The sequence below is a fragment of the Gossypium hirsutum genome, chromosome A10 (assembly GCF_007990345.1).
Source record: "Gossypium hirsutum isolate 1008001.06 chromosome A10, Gossypium_hirsutum_v2.1, whole genome shotgun sequence".
In the NCBI taxonomy this organism is placed as follows: Eukaryota; Viridiplantae; Streptophyta; class Magnoliopsida; order Malvales; family Malvaceae; genus Gossypium; species Gossypium hirsutum.
The window spans coordinates 5908369-5926951 of NC_053433.1; the positions used below are offsets into that span (position 1 = coordinate 5908369).

The window sequence follows — 18583 nt, forward strand, 5'->3', positions numbered from 1 at the left end:
TAATATTTAAAAATTAAAAAAAAAAATACTCAATTAGTAGACATGTAACAAGAAAAAAAATGTTATAATGAACCTAAATTTAATAATAATAATAATAAATACTCAATTGGTAGACAAAATTATACCACTCTAAATTTAATTAAAATTCAATGTAATTGAAAGATGTTACACCAAAAAATCACATTTTAAGCTTTGCAATGTAATATTCTATACAATCCCATCTCCAAGATTCAATTCTCTTCAATCATATTTCATTTGAATCATAACAGAAGCACCTTAATTTAAATTAAGCATGTGTGGTACAGTGTGGCTACCCAACAATTTTGGGCAGAAGCAATCACATGAATGGTCATCAAAATGCAGAGAATTTATATATATATGTACACACACATCTATCAGGAAAACACATTATGAAATACAGCATCATCAAAGTTACGGTCTTCAACAGTTGACAATTCTGCTATATTTTATGCACTGAACCCTTTCCCAAGAGAACCCCAATGTCCTGAAGGAATGTTGAAACAAGCTTGTGCTGATGCCTCACCCATCTTTTCTGTCTCAATTCCAGCATTGCAGATGTTCACAAGGGAACGCATGTGTTTCATCCCGTACTGAGCCAGTGATCCGCAGTGCGTCTCAAAGGTTCTCACCTGTGTCGATGAACAGAGCATCTTCGTAAGTTGCATGATGAGAAAAAGGAAAATGAGGAAGAGGGACTGAGAATCAAGGATATTACCATTTCCTTAAGGCATTTCCAGTCATCAACAAGAGGTTGACCAGCTGGTCAAACAGTGTTTAAAACTTCAGGGCCTCTTTCAACTCCGAATAACAGCTTTCCAATGAGTAGTATACTGTTGTCTACATGCATTCTATGGGACATGGCTTCCATAACCTGCTTTTGAGCTTCAACCTTCCTAACCGAGCCATCAGGTGCCTTGCGATACTGCACAATAGGTTCGAAAATAACTTGAGTGGGATGAGCTCTAAACTAGCAGTTCAGCTTTCAACGTATGGAACAAAGTGTTCATATCTTACACTCATTCACAGTAATATCCGATGCAAGAGACATAGGATACAAACTTTATCTCAGAAATGGACAAGATCAACATTGCGCTGATTAACAGCTTTGGTGGATGGCAACAAGGAGTTCCCATCGACAAATTTGAAGTTATCGTCAGCAGGATTGGTACCCAAACATGTGAAGAGATTGCCCATGCTAATTCCTATATCACCAAATTGCATAACGTGAGAGCCATATGCAGAATTGCCATTGATAGTCCTCTTTTTTAGCTGTAAAGACCAGCACAGTGAAATTTCACCATATAACTCAACAGGGTAACCATTTGGATTTTAGCATAATACTGAATAGACTCATTGGCACTTGAATTCAATGTCAAAGGAACTTAGACCGACCTCTCATTTTAAGTATATAGTTTCATATTTATTTATATCTATATAGCAGTAAGAAATAACTTCTATAGGAAGATGACATCAAAGTCACCATTTTTTTCTCTTTTTAAGAAAGAAAGGAAACAGCTCATGCAACGCATAGGTTTAAAAAAGCCATACAAGTTCATATTGCTGGTGCAAAGTCTCCTTCTGCAGATTATGTATGTCACTGCTCAACAAGACACAGAACATTAAAAATACATACCGAGAGATGTAACTCAACTATTAAGAAAAAAGCTGATTCCTTAGTATTAAAATATATCCTAATTTAGGGTGTGTTTGGGGCGGCAGTGCATTTAGCTTACTTTTTGTTTCACGCTACAGTATCGCTACAGTATCTAATCTCACTGCCACCGCTGTTTTTACACTAACTACAAGTAAACGCACTGCCCATCCAAACTCACCCTTAATCCAGATGATATCAAAAGAATCAGAATATATCCACCTACTTTGCCTCTGATTTTTTTATTTGTTTACCAAATTCTTAGAGACATGAAATAAACTGAAAATGGTAAACCGAAATCTATCGAAAACAGATATAGAATAGGCTTCAACTTCAAAAACCTCGCAGATTCAATGATCCAATAGGGTAAATGAAAAATTATATGTACCTGTCCTCCATCCAAGCAACACCGTACAAGTCTCCCAAGCAGGTTTCATACTCTGGGGGAGGACATGGATACTCTCCAGGAAAATAGGTCCCCCAGCTACTCTCGATTGCATTTGCTACCGTCATTGCATAGATGTTCAAACCCTCGGGAAGAAGACCCTCAAAGATACTTCCAGACTCACAAGCTTCAAGATAGAATACCTATAAAGTTACATACAGGCAGACAAGAAATTAAAAACTACAACATAGTGATGAACAAGGCATCTAGAAACCAACAGATATCTAGAACAACAAAATTTACCAAGCTTTTATAGGTCCCGAAAGCATTTTTTTCGTTAAAACATCAATCAAATCATCAGCATAAAGATAAGGTAAGGTAGGCATCCCTGGATTAACACACAATTCATCATTATTCATTAGCAACTCTATAAGTTTCAAGCCGAAATGACATACAAGAATCCAAGGTAATAGATATGAGGTTAATGACCAAGCTAATGAGAACTAACCAATTACAGCAGGAGCCCCCTGGTCAGAGTAATATATGAAGATATGATCATTGGGGCCACTATTAACAACTTTGCCACTACCCCCTGTAAAAGCAGATTTGTTTCCAAGGATAGCAGCAAAAAAGTTGTTAACAGAAACATTTTCTCCAGTGTAATCCTGCATAGGAACGTCATTTAGGCATCCAATTTGTAATTTTTTTAAAGAAAATTACAATCATGAAAAAAGAACAAACCTTTGGAACACCCTTATAAACATCATTACCATGGGGATTGTTAATGATGATTCCAGGTCTAGGGTTTTCTTCATTGTAGGCAATATCATCATACATAAAAACAATGATATTTTCCTCTTTTAGGCCACCATTTCTCAACAGTTGATAAGCATGACAAACATCAGCCTGAAACAAATATATAGATAAATATGTCCTTCAAAATTAATAAGACCCATCAATCATTATGAATTAAATAACAATAAATTCATCATAAAATTCCCCAAAATAAGTAATTTTTTTGACAAATTAGACTATTTATGACCTGATGCCTGTAATTCCAATATCCATTAGATCTGGCAATCAAAACCGCCCATCTCGTGCCTTCAACTTTATCATCGTCACCCCCGTGGAAGAACTTATTAGCTTCTGAATGTAACCAGAGTATGTCTCCGGTTACATCTCTACCGGCTGAGACTATTCCAGTCAACGACAACAAGAGAAGAATTGCACCAACCAGGAAAGAGGTCATGATTTGGCCAAATTATAGAGAACCATAAAAAGGAAACAGATTCTTCAAGCCTTTTGCAGCTGGTAGATATAGATATATTTACATTATCATATATAGTAAAGGATACATAAGGGGCCCAGAGCTACATTATCTATAATTTTTTTATAGAAATGTGTGCTTGCATCTGGGGCATCAATGTTGATTGTTAAGACCACCTATGTACATGCCACCAATGGATAAGTAAAAGTCAACAAAAACAAAAAAAAAATTTACATAAGATAGTCGTGACTTGTAGGATATGATGCAACTCTTCAACCTTCATGTACAACTCATTGAACTTGTACACAAGAGACAACAACAATGCAACTCGTAGGAGATGATGCAACTCTTCAAGCTTCATGTACAACTCATTGAACTTGTGCACAAGAGACAACAACTATGCAGGGAGTACTCGATATGATGCCATACATCCAAATGAAATGTAAAACAACATAACTCTGATTTATTCAAACGAACTATAAAACAAGAGTCATTATCATTCTTTATTAACCACTTTTGAATTTTAGAAAAGAGAACTAATTTCCAATATACACAATGTGCAATTTAGTAGCATAATCTAATCAATTTAGTGGCATCTTAAAAAAAACACGTTGCATTGGGATCCCAATTATTTCAAAATCCTACAAAATTTCTTACACTGTATCAGATGCAAGCAATTCAGAAAACTTTGTGAAAACATCCAATGACATAAGAAATGTAAGCAGAAATTAGAAAGTAAAAACCGATATCAATGGTCTAAATGAAGTTCCGGTTAAAATAACCAGCACCATTTCACCGAAAACAGGTCATCTCAAAAGCCACCACTGACTGTTCCATTGAACCTCTCAGCTCGCCGCTCCTCTTTAATTTTTTCAACAATTTTCCATATCTCTGGACTGGAGAAACGTTCTCGGACAAACTTTCTCTCCAGCGCTTGTCTCTCCTTGATTGCACTAGGGTACGGGTTTGGTGGAGGTTTCTTTCCTTGAAGACGGGCTATTTGTTTTAAACGAGCATATGCTTTCTTCTTTTCCTTTTTCTCCTTCCGATATTCCATCTAAAATGGGATGCCAAGAGTTAACAAAACGTGCATAAGACTTAAGCAGTCTTTACAGGGTGGTGATCCCCACCAACTTTTATCACTATCCATGTTCATAGAACCCACCATGAATTACAAGTCCATGGCCTATAAATAGTGGCGATGAACTCATGGACACAACAGCCAAAAAGTAACAAGGACAGTTCCATTCAACAATCATCAAAGCATGCACCGGCAATTTTATAGAAGCAAAAACCAAAAACAAGAACAACAGGTAGTCTCAGAACACAAGAAACATACATCAGCTACGGCCATTGCTTCCTCGTCGGTGACTCCCTGCTCTTTCAATTCAAGTACTCGCAAACCAAATAGACGTGCCGGTGGAGGGTCATAAGCAGATATTCTGCATCGAAGCAAGGCATAAACTTAATTCACTCACCCACCATGTCTAATATGATACCAGAGAAAGAGATCATTCAATCAAAGATTAAAAGAACAAAAAAAGTAACAAACTATTAAAAGATGCAAAACATAGAGATCTCTTATTTCGGAACTGCATGAAGGATAAATTCATGTCGATCAATCATCCATAAGTTAATATCAGATGCATATAAAAGTTGCAGTGAGTTATCAACCAAACTTCCATTGTGCAGAATAATTCCTCAGTAAATCCATATTATGACTCACGGGAGTTTCTCCAGAAAGAATTCTTTTTACTCTATGTTACTCGAGACTCCATGAGAGAGTAGGTTATATATTTTAGCTTTTTCCATGTATTTGAAGGCTCCTTAGAAGGTCAAATCCCTAACTCAAATGTGTCGGACACAAGTGCTTTGAGAAAAATGAAGAGTTAGAGCAACATACCATACCTTTTACAATCGTTTTCAAAATTCAGCAACCAAACAAATAGATATATCCATACACATGTGCAAACACGAAACCCTTAAAATAAAAATCCAAATTCCAAAGATTTAAAAAAAAAGCACATGAGTATCTCACTCAACTATATGCAAAAGATCAAATTCGTACCATTTGATATCTGCATCGTATCCAGTTAGCATCGAGAACTCAAACTCATAAGACTTGATTTGTTTTCTTCAGACAAAAATTAAGAAAACGAAATACCAATTTTCATTATTAACACAGTGATAATTCAAGCCAAATTGGCTCTAAGAGTACATGTCTAAATCTATTGTTCTTAATACCATGTTACACACAAAACTGAATAACAAAAACATAGTAAAAGGAGGAATATTATACTTGATGGCATCGTGACCTTTTGCAACCGGATATTTCTGGAAGAACTTTTTAATGTAAACGTCCTCTGGGAGGCTGATTGCCTTAAGTTTTCCATCGGGACGAGGAAAGGTTGCCGTTGGAGCCCTGTAAAACACAAAATCAAGTATCATTCATAGATTAAATCAGCTAAAATTCTGTAGCGACAAAATTTAAACCCTAAACTAAGGACATGAATGCCATAATTAATTAGTTATGGACCTTCAACAATACAAGGGATAACAAACAAGTTCATAAACAACATTCAGTCTATTAATCATATTTCACACATAGCAAAGTTGCAAATCAGAGCTTCATAACAATAATTCAGTTTCAAATAAATAAAAACAAGCCTTATCTTTTCTTTTCTATATTGCAGCAAAGCAAGTGGCACATCATATAAGAAAAACAAAACCTAGAAAATGAAGTGGAGTCGCCATTCTGAAGCTAAGCCAAGAGACTAAAAGTTATTTGTGTTCGTTTTCGAGTAAAAGACGAGAGAAATCAAACAATCAGGGTCATCAAAATAATTCGATTTTCATTACCTACACTAAAAATGAACTCATTGGAACAATTTAAAGAAAACCACAAAGCAATTTGAAGATCCATTTGGATTTTAATTGTAAGACGTTAACCAAACAAAAGAAAAACAAGCTTAGACCCAATTAAAAACATTAAAAAAAAGGGGGGGAAGTAACGGGGAGAGAAAGAGACAAACTGTTCCATGGCTTTAAGCCAAACAGGCTGAGGTTTGGCTAAACCATTGACGAGTTTCCTTGTTTTCGTTAACAAATCTCCTTTCATGAACGACATGTCTGCGCTTTTTTAGTTTGCTGCCTGCTTTTCCCTTGTTCTTCTCGCGGTAGATTTCTCCTCAATTCAGGAAAAGAAAACGAAAATTTCTCGGCTAAGTGGCTGGATGAATTGGGTTATGTGTATTGGGCTTTTTTTTTTTATTTGAACTTGCTGATGGAAGCCCCCTTTTTCTTTTTCTTTTTCTTTTTCTTTTTCTTTCCTGTTCTTTCTATCCAAATGAATTTTTTGGATTTTTTTCATTCATTACAACAATGTCTTTTGGAATAAAATTGATTAATTTAGTTTAGATGGATGGTGCATTTACTTGCTATTATAATAAAAATAGTGATGCTAGTGAGATTAAATATTATAGTAATATTATAGCGTAAGACAAAAAGAAAACTAAACACATTATACTAAAAATAAATGCCCAACCAAAAGGACCTAAATCAATAGTTAAAAGCTTAATCGAGGATATTATGTTTCAAACTATTAGAATTTGGGTTAAATTTGAAGCAATTCCATTCTTTTACTTTTAATTATTTAAAGTTTATTTAATTTCATTAATATTGTATCAGTTTAATTTGTGTACTAAAAATTTTCAAATCATTTTGGATTTAGGTTAATTTTAGCTTGAATTCTTTTGAATTTAGATCAAATACAATTAAAGTTATTTTGAGTTTGGGTCATTTGAATTTTTTTGGGTTGAGTCATTTCGAGTTCAATCATTTCGTTTTGGCATTTGGTTCATGTTATTTCAATTTAGCATTTAGATTTGACACTTAAACAATTTTAGGACAAAAATTTGTTGAGAAAAAATATTTTTTGTTAAATTTTTTTTTTACTCAAGAATTATTATTAATATAGTGGTAAATAATTTTTTATAAATCTCTTGAACACGGGTTTAATTCCTAGATATGTTAATTTTAGTTATTTTATCTAAAAACTATATAAAAGTATGAAAAGGCAAAAATACCATAAAATAATAATACTAGTCATTAAATAAAATGGTATATTAGTCTTTTTCTACCCGAGTTAGGACCCGATTAACCCATGACACTAACTCAGTTAGGGGTTTTATTAATAGTATAGATATATACAATTAATGGAGGTAATAAAGTGTGCACAATAAGCTTAATTGACATATTGCACCCTAAACTATACCTCTTTCTCAATTTAATACTTAAACTTTTTTTTGGTCGTAAGTGGTACTTAAATTATTACATTGTTACCAAAATCTTAACACATTTAAGATAATAAAGATAATAAAGTGTGCATGATGTGGCACAATATAATTGGTCATCAAATAAAATAATATTAATATAAAATTATAAAATAAAATAAAAACACATGGGTGTTGACGTGGAAAAATATAATTGGTCAATGATTTTTTTAACAACGTTAAGATTTGGGGTGATTTGAGTAATAAAGTGATAATTTAAGTATCACTTTTGACAAAAAAAAAAGTTTAGGTATCAAGTTGAGAAAAGAGGTACAGTTTAAGGGGGTAAATTGTCAATTAATCGTGCATAATAAAATTAAAATATATAAAAATATTAAAATTATATTTTGGTTGATTGGTAAATTTAAAATTTTGCTAACCCAATTTGCATAAGTTTAAATCCCATCATTTGCATATATTTATTGGTTTTTTAAAATAAAAAGACTAAAACACCTTCAAATAATATAATTTATTTTAAACATGAAGGGACATTAAAGTAATTTTCTTTACTGAGTTGGGACTAGACTTGCTCATGGGCTTAGGTGAAATTTAAGGCTTGCTTGAAAAATGGGAGAGTTTGGACAAAATACGAGGCCCAAAAAAATGGGCTTGGATAAAATTTAAAGCTTGTTTTCTATACAGGTCAGGCCTTGGGCAAGATTTTTTTGCCCGAACCCGGCCCAAATATATTATGTTATAAAATTATTATATTAATTATATATTTAAATAATAATTATATATTTATATTTATATTAAATCACTAACCCGATAACAATTAAACTCATTACTCAAAACCTTTAAAAAAAACACTTACCCAACTAAATAACTCAACCCAAAATATGAAATTTTAAAATTTAGATTTAATACAATAAAATATTTATGATATTTATTTGTATTATTTAATATAAATAAATTTTAATATATTTTTAATGTGTTAGAAAACTTTTATTTTGACTTTTTTTAGTGCATTTAGTGCATTATATTTTTAAATAAATTGTTTTTAAATAAAAACTAATTTAAAAAATCAAATATGGATGGGTCGGGTCAGGCTTGAGTTTACTTTTTCTAAATTAGGCCAGGCTTGAGAAAAAAAGTAAACCAATTTTTCGAGCCGAGTTGGGCCCGAACTTAGAAAACTATCTAAATACCTTGCATGACCCAGCACACAAGCACTTTTAATTGGGATCCAATTGATAAGTGACACCAATTCAATAAAAAAAATTATAAATAGAACAAATCAAATTTAAAAATTATTTATAATATAAAACTAATTGCGCGTAGTGTTTAGAATTAATAGGAGTAATTTAGATATTTAAAAAGTTTTTTTTTGAAAATAGTTAATTAGATTTGTATACATTTATAATTTTTACTAAATATTTGGATTAAATAAATTATTTAAATTTGTTTGAATTGTTACAAATAACTTGTCAATTTCGAAAACCTAATTAATAAACACTATGATAGAAGATTTTACCTTTTTTTTCTTTTGTTTTTATTATCATCTAATAGAAAATTTCACCAAGAATCTAATTTGATAATATGCACATTCACCAACTTATTTCCGTTAATATTAGTACAGTTTCATATATTTATAAAATTATCTTTTAAATTTAGAGGTTACAAGATTACGATACTTAAGTTTTTATACTCATTAGTTGATTGAGTTTTAGGTTAAACTGTATAAGTATTGTTGTCAATGTAGAAAAACATGGGTTCGAGATTCTCCTATTTATAGTTTATGGAGAGGTTATGAGTAATTCTAACCATTATAATATGATCAAAACCTGTAACAAGATTACTAAAAAAAAGTTTTTATACTCATTAATTATGTATTAAATATCAATTTGTTCTATTTGTTTATTTGATTGCATATAAGAAAAGACTTCTTTCCTAATATATATATATATTTTTTTTGTAAATTAGTTTAGATAAAACAAATGTTTTATATATGCAATTCTAAGTTCAATATACATATATAAAAGTTTAATGTATATAAAGAAAAGGTTGACATTTTGATCGAGTATTAGCTTGATTGGCATTGATATTGTTGCCAATGCAGGAAGACGTGAGTTCGAGTGCGTTGAAGCGTATTATCCTCCTATTTGAGAGTTGGAAGGGGCTATGGATAATTCTAGACATTATATCAAAAAGAATAAATATGATAAGAACTTATAATAATAACTATACCCAAGGTCATTAAAATATTAGTAAGTTTACATTTTAATCACTCAATTTCAGAAAGTTACAAAACAGTCACTAAACTATTTGAAAGTTTTCATTTAAGCCATTGAGCTATTAATTTTTTAAAGTCCGACTAGCAAACTCCAATCAACAAATCGATGATTGGTATGGTGGATTAATACCCATTGACAAATCAATATTGAATATTGAAGAAGAAATCTGTTAGGATTCTGATTTGTAGATTTGTGACATTCAATGTTATTTATGAAAAAAAAAACTGAATTATAGAAGAAAAAAGAAATGAGAGCTTTTGATTTGTACAGAGAACAAAGAAAGCCATACATCAACAATTTTAACAGCTTAACGACTCAAATGAACACATTCAAATAATTCATGATCATTTTGTAACTTTCTTAAAAGTGAATCACCTAAACATAAACTTACTAATAATTTAATGACCTTAGACATAATTTACCCAATTATTTAATCTAAAAGGTAAGCATCTCATTTAAATATGAACAAAAACTTTTAACAACCATAAAAAGAATGGTAGGTTGAATAAGTAAAACGCTTAACAACTTCCGGCCGCTTTTTTCTTTTCCCCTCCATTCCTATATTCTCCTTAGCAGTTTTCAAAATTAGAGTGGATATGAAAATTTTATAATATTTTGTATTTTTACAATTTGAACACCTACTTTATTTCCCACAACTTTCCCTAAACTTTTTTAAATTTCACAATTATCCTCCTCCTTTCATTGATTTAATAGGTTTACATATGTCTCCCACCAACCCATTAATGAGGCCACCTATGTCTATCACACATTTAAAAAGTCAAAACAAACACACATATATATACATATATATATATATATATTTTTCTTATGTAATAGTCATCATCTTCTTCGCCAAAGATACTAACTAAACATCTTGATTTATAAAATATTAATTATAGTTTTTAACATTTCTAAAATGCTTCTAATTTTGACGTAATGGAAATATACGTATAAAATTTTAAATGCATATTCAAATAAATACATAACGTGTGAAAAAATATATTATCGATAATGGTAATGTATGGCAAAGAAAATTAAAAAAATACACATATTTTATGTAAAAATTCTTTTAGAAAAAAGTCACAGGCCGAAAAGAAAAAAATTTACTATATCGAATTCGAATGATTAAAAGAAGGGACAACTATATCTATTTATAGGTTTGTAAAACCATATTATCTATAATGGGCACGATTTCTCGAATTTCCAAACACAAAATATTGCCTCATTTTAATTTAAGAAAACATAGACGGAATTTCAAAAGGATATTCAGTTATTCAGTTGAACGAAAAATCGAAACCCAGCACGGTAGGGCACGATTTCTCGAATTTCCAAACACGAAATATTTCCTTATTTTTTAGAAATCCTTATCTCGGGATACAAAATGTCATATCCAGTGAGTTAGGGCACAACACTTTGAATTCCTGATAATAAGCTTTTATTTGAAACTTATACATTTTGATTTAAGGAATGGTACTCGATTACTTAGATTCGACGAGGAAAATCAGAACCCAGTAAGTTAGAGCACAATTTTCTCGAAGCTCCCAAATACGAGGATTACTTTATTATGAAAAAACTTTCGAATAAAAAGAAACAATTAAACGAAAAACATTTTTATTTTAAACAATAATTTGTGAATAAAATGTCGCGCTAATAAATTACAGAACACAAATACTAAAAAAACAATTCACGAAAACCACAAGATGGACCAATTTTAAAACTAACATAGACAATAAAAAGAAATGATAATAAAATAACATAGTTAATAACGCAAATAATAATACATTAATAAAAAAACAATACGTTAATAATAATATTAATGGTAAAAATAGAAAATAATGTATATATATATGAGGATGATGAAAGTATGTAAGTAATAATAATAAAACAATAATAGTAATAATAATCATAACAAATATAAAAAGAAAATATATAAGGTAATGAAAATATAAAATTAATTAACGATAATAATAGTAATAATAGAATAATGTTAACAGTAACCATAAACATAGTAATAATGATTAAAATAATAATAAGAACAATAAAATAGAAGACAATTATAATAATATATTAATAAAATAATAATAATATAGGGAAAAAATATTATATAAGAAGATATAAATAAATGATAAAATAAAATAAAGTTATATAAGGTTTTTAGGTAAATAAATAAATAGAATGAAAATATAATAATAGTAGTAATAATAGTACAAAACTATTTAATATAGTACCATGATAATAATAACAATAATAATAATAAAATAATAAAAATAACAATATGTTACCAATAATAATAATAAATAAATAATGATAATAAATATATAAAATAATAGTAACAGTAATAAAATAAATATAATATAATAAATATAATAATAATAACAATATTTAAAAATAACACTCTCCCCCTCCCTTCTAAATTCGGCCATCGGTCCAGCCTTGCTCCGGTCACCGGACCCCCACGAGCCGCTGTCGGCGTCACCGTACACAGTAGCCGGACCTAAAAAAAAACTCTTTTTCAGTAATTCTAAAATGGGTAAGCTTCTTCCCTTTATTTTTACTTTCATATAAAAAAACAAAATAAAATTGAAAGGAAAACAATATACAAACAAAGAACTTAAAACGAGAATAGACAAAGAAACCTCTTTTGCTTTGATATTTGATTAATCTCCAAAAAAGAACCCCCCTCTTTTACAATAGTTTTGAATAACTTTTATAGCCAAATTTTACAACTAATTGCCTCCTTCCATGGTGGCAAGTGGGGTAATGGGATTAGTGGGGTGATGGAGTTAGTGGCAAGTAGGGTGATGGAGTTAGTGGTCGGTTTAGTGGGGGTAAATGGGCTTTGTATCTTGGATTGTTGTTTATTGGGCCCCGGGCTAAAATTGGGCCCTACAGTATTCACGTGAAAATTTGTTTGGTATAATTACTTATTTATCTCTCCAACTTTATATAAAAATCATTTTGGCCCTTTATTTAATTTTTCATTTCTTTTAGCTTTTGAACTTGCATTATTTGTCATAATATCCCAAAATGAATGGAAAAGTTAATGTTTGTTAATCGTGGATTGCCACTTTTAGATCATGTTAGCAAATATTTTTTTTAATTTAAAAAATATATATTTACAATTTTTATAACTTTTTAATAATTTATAATATTCTAAAATATTATTTTTAAAATTCAAAATATTTTGAATTTTAAAAATTAATAATTATTGATGTGGCATCCACGTGTATGCAATGTCAGTCAAGTTAACAAAAGGTTAAATTTTTCATTCATTTTGGAATAATTTGACAAATAATACAATTTAAAGGTTAAAAAAGGCAAAAAATTAAATGGACGAATAAAATAATTTTTTTTATAAAATTGATTATTTCAATTTATTTTTATAAATTAATTCAACGAAATTTATTTCCTTCACTTTTTCGATAATGCAAATTTTATTGATTTCCTGTTTGGCTTATTATATGATATTGAGTAATTAACACAATATTAATGTTATTTATTCTAAAAAATATTGATTTAAATGTCATTTCTAAATATATAAAATAGTAATTTTTCTAATGGAACATGAATGACTAAAAATAAAGATTATAAACTTATTAAATTCAATACAAAATTTGTTAAAGGGAAAAATCTCAAAATTATATATGAATTTTTAATATGCAATTTGATATATGAACTTTGATTTGGTGCAATTACACGTATAAAATTTTTATTGTTGTTCAAATGTATACATAAAGTTTTAATTATGATCCAATCATACATATTTAAAGAAATAAAGACATCAATTTATTTTTATATTAGATAATATAAATATACCAACATAAAATGATATTATATCAAATATTATGATAATAATTTATAATAACTTAACTAAATAAAAATTTTATATATAAAATTACATATTAAACCAAAATTCATATATTATTTTAATATTTACCCCTTTTTAGTAACTAAAAGTCAGCCCCTTCTCACTTAATATATTTTTCCTCCTCTCTACTAAGCTCCCTAAACCCTCTCTCTCTCTTAAGCAATTCCTCGCTTGCCCTTTTATAGCTCTTCTCTCACTTATTTTCTTTATTGTGTCTTGTCATTTTTCCTTTATTTTCAAAAAATAAATTCAAGTTGATGGAAGAATAGCGTCCCTGGTGGAGGCTGCGGTTGCAGTGGATGTGGGTGCTACCGGCGGTTGTGAAGTTCGGAGGGCTGGCTTTGCGAATAAAATATTGGTGCTAATATTGAACTCCAAGGTGACGAAATAATATGGATTGTTTGACAACAGAATGTGATTAAAATTTGGTAGGGGATATCTGAAACGATATGAAAATGGTAGCATTTGATCCAACTTGATTTGATTTTGGGTTTGGATTCATAATTTGAACATTATTTTAATTGCATAATAACAAGGTTATATGATACACTTGCATAATAACAAGGTTATATGATACACCAAGTATGCTTACAAGCTCTATTCTATGTATATTCTCTAGCTTAAAAAGAGTTATATATAACCCATTACTGACCACTATTTAGTAGTCAGCTCGATCAAAGACGTAATGAATTTATATACCTAAGTTTTGATTAAGAATGAATAAATATGAGCACTATGATTTCCAATTTTAGATCATATCGAAACACTGTTAGGGACGCCCCTACATGTTACCCCAGGACCTGAGCTAGGTGCAAGCAACTCATATGGTAACACCCCGGCTCCGCACCGGTTCTTTAGGTTAGGATCGGCATTCCTTTTCTCAATCTCTTTTTCTATCCGTCTGATCTCCGCTGAGAACCCAAAAAAGGCTTCGACTATCTCGGCGTCACCGGACCAAATCGACGGATGCTGTCGTTCTCCTAAGTACTCCTCATCGGGTGAGTGTGTCGATAAGGTGTCGACCACAGCCATGAACTTAGTTGCTTGTAATAAACTTGGCAACGCTGATAGGAAATATTTTTGTGGATCAGCAAGGAAATTAGCATACTCGAGGTCGTTTTCATCGGGTATTAATCTCCTCATTAGAGGAGGACGGTTGGGGACATAGCCACCATAAGGGTACTGTCCGAAATTAAGTGCAGCGTGTTGGGCCGAAGCGAGCCAAATGAGGGTGGTTAGGATGGAAACTAGATCATCCGTTGTCTTCAATGAGGGCCACCACGACTCTTTGCTGAAATCAGCATGGCCTACATGGACAGACTCATGGTACCATTGCTGTAGCTCTCTGTCATTGCACACCAGGCTTGAATTCGGGTAGTAACGGTTCACATAGGTTCGAACCCAATTCTCGAGAGCATTCCATATCAGTAGCCCGTCCGAGGCATATGGGTAGTCTTCAATCAGGAGCTTTAGACCATGTGGCTGTGTTGGGTCAGGAACCGCAATTCCCCTGCATAATGAAAGGACAATTCTTTATGTTCGGTTCACTTCAAAGGTTTTCGTTTGTCAATTGTAACAAAACATAACTTCCATGTGAAGAAAGCAAAAATTGTCCATATGCTTCAATAGATATCCTGTTGAAGTTGAATTATTTGTTTTGTTTTCGTCTCAATATTGATAAAAAAAAAAAAACAAAAGATTACTCAGTAATTTACCTTCGGATTAGATCCGCAGGCAGGCCTTCCTTGTCAAAGCGCCAATGGCTCCGATAAGCAGCAGCACTCATCTCCATGCAGTAGCGACCGGGAGTGAAGCAGTTCTCGATAACACCATCAGCGCTGATCAAGCTTTGGCGAGCTAGGGCATTGATCTCTAGTGTATATCTCATGTGTGGATCCAAAAGCTTAAAGATCGGGTGCATTGCGCTCAATTGCCTATGTGCAGCCAATATAAAAGGTTCCATGCATGCATGTGTTCGTAACCTGTTTTATCATAAAATAAAAATAAAATAAAAAATCAGGTATTTCAGTTTATAGAAACAAAATCCAATGAATACGGTTTGATGTTGAAACTTAAGCTCTTACCAGTGGTTAACCAATTGGTGAACACCAGCATCATTGGAGCAAACGTGAGCCTTAGCAAGCTGCCAAATCCAATTTGTGGTTGCATCAACAGGAGGTGTGACGACACGTTTGGATCGGGAATTTGGTGAGGTATGAGGGAGGCTTAGCTCAATGGCGACTGGCTTGAGAGTCCCGCTCGGAGTCAAGAAAAATATGGTACGAGTAGCATATGATTTTCGGCCATCAAGAGCATTAATCCGATCAAGAAACGGTAGGTAAATGTCATGATAATCCACCATAAACAACTTGTTTTCATCCAAAGCCTAAATTCAAATATAAACACAATAAAATTAATATCTTTGTATGGTAAATAAGAAAACAGAACTCTGATAAATTTAGTATAAGATTTTACCTGTTGAATAGTCATGCCATTAAGCTGGCCCGCAATGTGCTCTTCTTTGAGTGCAGATTCCTGGGGGCCATAGATCTCGGGGTCGAGCTTGCTCACTGGTGGAAAAGAGGCAAGTCTCTCGATGTTGACAGGGTTGACACCAGCCAATGCTTGGCGGCCAAATTCGTCATCGCGCAACCAGGCAAACTTGTCCTCTGCATATGTAGATCACATGTTTTGCCTTTAGAAAAGTAATCTTTAAGGTTATTTGATATGGAAACTGGCAAAAAAAAGTGAATTGTACTTACTGGAAACAACTTTAGGGGTTTCATATTTGAGGAGTCCTTCACTAGATTCTTGTAATTTGCTGACCATTTTCGGCAACTTCTTCACTGTTTCGTGAAAGCCTAATTTGAGGAGGAGCCCTTCTTTGTAAAGACCATCAATATCGGAAAAGGAGTTAAGGTCGCGGTTATGGGTGGAAATGCTGGCTTTCAACTGCGGCAACAAGTTGTGTAGCACTGCTCTAAGCCTCCCTGCAGAGAAAGCGTTCTGCTTCGACTCCTCAAATTGTTCATCTCTAGGCACGTAAATTGGCAATGGCTTCTCAACTCTGCTCTCTGCTTCCATGTCTGCCATTAACAAACGAGAATTAGAGTTCACAAAAGCATAGAAACTAAGATAATGAGTTACCATTACAACATGGAAAATCCATGTATTTACCTGTTTCACTAGGACCACGGCCAGTGCGACACCGTCTCGGGTAAGGCACTTTTTCACCACCGAGCATCGGCCTGGCATAATCAATGCCCTTGTCTGGATTTCCCAAGTCATTGTATACATCGAAGTCGTAAACCCTGTCAGAGAGTTTCCTCACACCTTTGCCATTGCCCCTCAGATCGTCTAGCTCTTTCTCTCTTAATGCTCTTAGACCTTTCGGTGTCTGGTCGGGTAAATAAGGCTGCTCAAACAAAAAGGGCAATTGAATATCAGAACTCATATCAAAACAACATATACTAATTAGACAAGCCAATCCGATACATATTCAAACATAATTTAATCTACTTGGTCAGATTAACTTGTACTAATAGAAAAAGTAAACTGTTTTGAATTGTAAAAGATAATTGAAAATTCCAAGAAATGAAATTTGAGAGTCAGCTAGCTAAGCTCTGACTGGTTCAACTTTTCTTCCTTTGATGAAAATTCAAAAAGCTTTAGATACAAAGTTTTGACCATACTTTTTTGTCAGTTGAACAGGTTGTCAAAGACACCCAAAAAAAAGGACCAAAGACTTGAAAACTGTCATGAATCACGGAAAATTAAACATTGGATGAATAAACAAAAATAAAGAGAGGCGTTATATGATGAACCTGATTGGTGAAGAAAATCCGTTTCCCAGGATGGTGTTTGTTGGATTGTACCCAAGAATTGCAGGGAAAATGCAGAGGACCATAAGCAAAATCTTCAATGGTGATGCTTTCCAGGAAAAATTCCTTTTGGTGCTTGTTGGTCACCGTGATAGCACCCGGTACTCCGAAATTCGAGTCCACCGTAAATTCCGCCGTGTAATAAACTTTCTCGGCTTTAACGTTTGCTTTCTTGGACCAATCCTTCAACACTGCTTCTTTGCTTCTCTTTGGAGCCATGGTTTCTTCAATAAACCAAAAAAACCCAGAATTAGATAATGAAACCCAGAATTTATAAATTAAAAGAAAAGAAAAAAACAGAATTGTAGCAGGATCTTCTTACTAGGATCTTCTTCAGTACTAATGAGTTCCAAAACGACATTCCTTCCGATCATGTCGGTAAAAGCATCGAAATGCTTAACTAAAGTCTCTTTAAAATCTTCCTTGTTCTTGTTCCTGATAGTTATAGTAGCAGTCACCTTAAACTCAACAGCTTTTTCCTTTTGAGCAGGCACGGCTTTGGCCTTGGCTTTTATCAAATCTTCACTAATAGCAGCCACCACAGGGACCTTAGCAGCTTTCCTCAAATGCACCCTTCTCTTTTGTTCCATTGGAACCCAGACAGGTTTAACAAAGAGGAACCGGTTCTGTTTCTGTTGGAAACCATAAGTTGAATTTAGAAACACTTTCGATGAAGACACAAATGAAGAACAACCCATCATTTCTTTAGCCACTGCCATTGTTTTCTGCTAACTCAAATTCCTCTCTTTGCCTCTCTTTCTTTATTTTGTTAAGAGTTCTTGTGAAATGGAGATGATGGGCTTTCTTTTTTTTTTTTTTCTTTTTTTCCCTTTTTCCCTTTATTTGAGAATCCAGTAATGGGAGATCTCTTATATATATATACAGAAACTGATGAAATGTTTGGAAATTTGAAGAGGTTAGAATTGTAAATTTTTCACCGTCCAC

General features: G+C 32.4%; 3 protein-coding genes and 1 pseudogene across 5 annotated transcripts; all 4 read right to left on the reverse strand.

Moving 5' to 3' along the window:
* Positions 1-222: 222 nt before the first annotated feature.
* Positions 223-4248, reverse strand: LOC107904211 (vacuolar-processing enzyme-like; annotated as a pseudogene). Its single transcript, XR_005903703.1, has 11 exons — positions 4113-4248; positions 3413-3500; positions 3100-3251; positions 2799-2963; positions 2566-2722; positions 2361-2445; positions 2061-2260; positions 1570-1618; positions 1036-1290; positions 737-943; positions 223-650 (listed from the first exon to the last, which is right to left on the reverse strand). The product of XR_005903703.1 is annotated as a vacuolar-processing enzyme-like (transcript).
* LOC107902470 (vacuolar-processing enzyme-like) lies at positions 468-1069 on the reverse strand. Its single transcript, XM_016828646.1, has 3 exons — positions 1046-1069; positions 791-943; positions 468-650 (listed from the first exon to the last, which is right to left on the reverse strand). The coding sequence occupies exons 1-3, from the start codon at positions 1067-1069 to the stop codon at positions 468-470; spliced, it is 360 nt and encodes a 119-aa protein (XP_016684135.1).
* Positions 3922-6668, reverse strand: LOC107904212 (uncharacterized). Its single transcript, XM_016830503.2, has 4 exons — positions 6357-6668; positions 5624-5746; positions 4664-4766; positions 3922-4381 (listed from the first exon to the last, which is right to left on the reverse strand). Exons 1-4 carry the CDS (start codon positions 6449-6451, stop codon positions 4136-4138), a joined length of 567 nt encoding a protein of 188 aa, XP_016685992.1. The 5' UTR covers positions 6452-6668; the 3' UTR covers positions 3922-4135.
* Positions 6669-14258: 7590 nt separating this feature from the next.
* Positions 14259-18494, reverse strand: LOC107904213 (linoleate 13S-lipoxygenase 3-1, chloroplastic). Of its 2 annotated transcripts, none has more exons than XM_041079685.1 (8): positions 17961-18494; positions 17582-17862; positions 16935-17172; positions 16520-16843; positions 16233-16426; positions 15842-16143; positions 15473-15739; positions 14259-15267 (listed from the first exon to the last, which is right to left on the reverse strand). In XM_041079685.1, exons 1-8 carry the CDS (start codon positions 18355-18357, stop codon positions 14511-14513), a joined length of 2760 nt encoding a protein of 919 aa, XP_040935619.1. In that variant the 5' UTR covers positions 18358-18494; the 3' UTR covers positions 14259-14510. The 2 variants fall into 2 exon arrangements, with proteins under 2 accessions (XP_040935619.1, XP_040935620.1); XM_041079686.1 differs by lacking the exon at positions 14259-15267 and adding an exon at positions 15275-15391.
* Between the last annotated feature and the right edge of the window lie 89 nt (positions 18495-18583).

Coding starts and splice junctions, on each gene's coding strand:
- LOC107902470 (XM_016828646.1), bottom strand. CDS start 1,069: ATGTCTCTTGCATCGGATATTACT. Junction 944..1,045: donor CTCTTGCATCGGATATTACT/GTGAATGAGTGT, acceptor CCTATTGTGCAG/TATCGCAAGGCACCTGATGG. Junction 651..790: donor GCCCTGAAGTTTTAAACACT/GTTTGACCAGCT, acceptor TCATCGACACAG/GTGAGAACCTTTGAGACGCA.
- LOC107904212 (XM_016830503.2), bottom strand. CDS start 6,451: ATGTCGTTCATGAAAGGAGATTTGTTAACGAAAACAAGGAAACTCGTC. Junction 4,767..5,623: donor AAAGGTCACGATGCCATCAA/GTATAATATTCC, acceptor GCTTCGATGCAG/AATATCTGCTTATGACCCTC. Junction 4,382..4,663: donor AAGCAATGGCCGTAGCTGAT/GTATGTTTCTTG, acceptor ATCCCATTTTAG/ATGGAATATCGGAAGGAGAA.
- LOC107904213 (XM_041079685.1), bottom strand. CDS start 18,357: ATGGCAGTGGCTAAAGAAATGATGGGTTGTTCTTCATTTGTGTCTTCA. Junction 16,427..16,519: donor AACCCCTAAAGTTGTTTCCA/GTAAGTACAATT, acceptor CTACATATGCAG/AGGACAAGTTTGCCTGGTTG. Junction 16,144..16,232: donor ATGGCATGACTATTCAACAG/GTAAAATCTTAT, acceptor ATTTGAATTTAG/GCTTTGGATGAAAACAAGTT.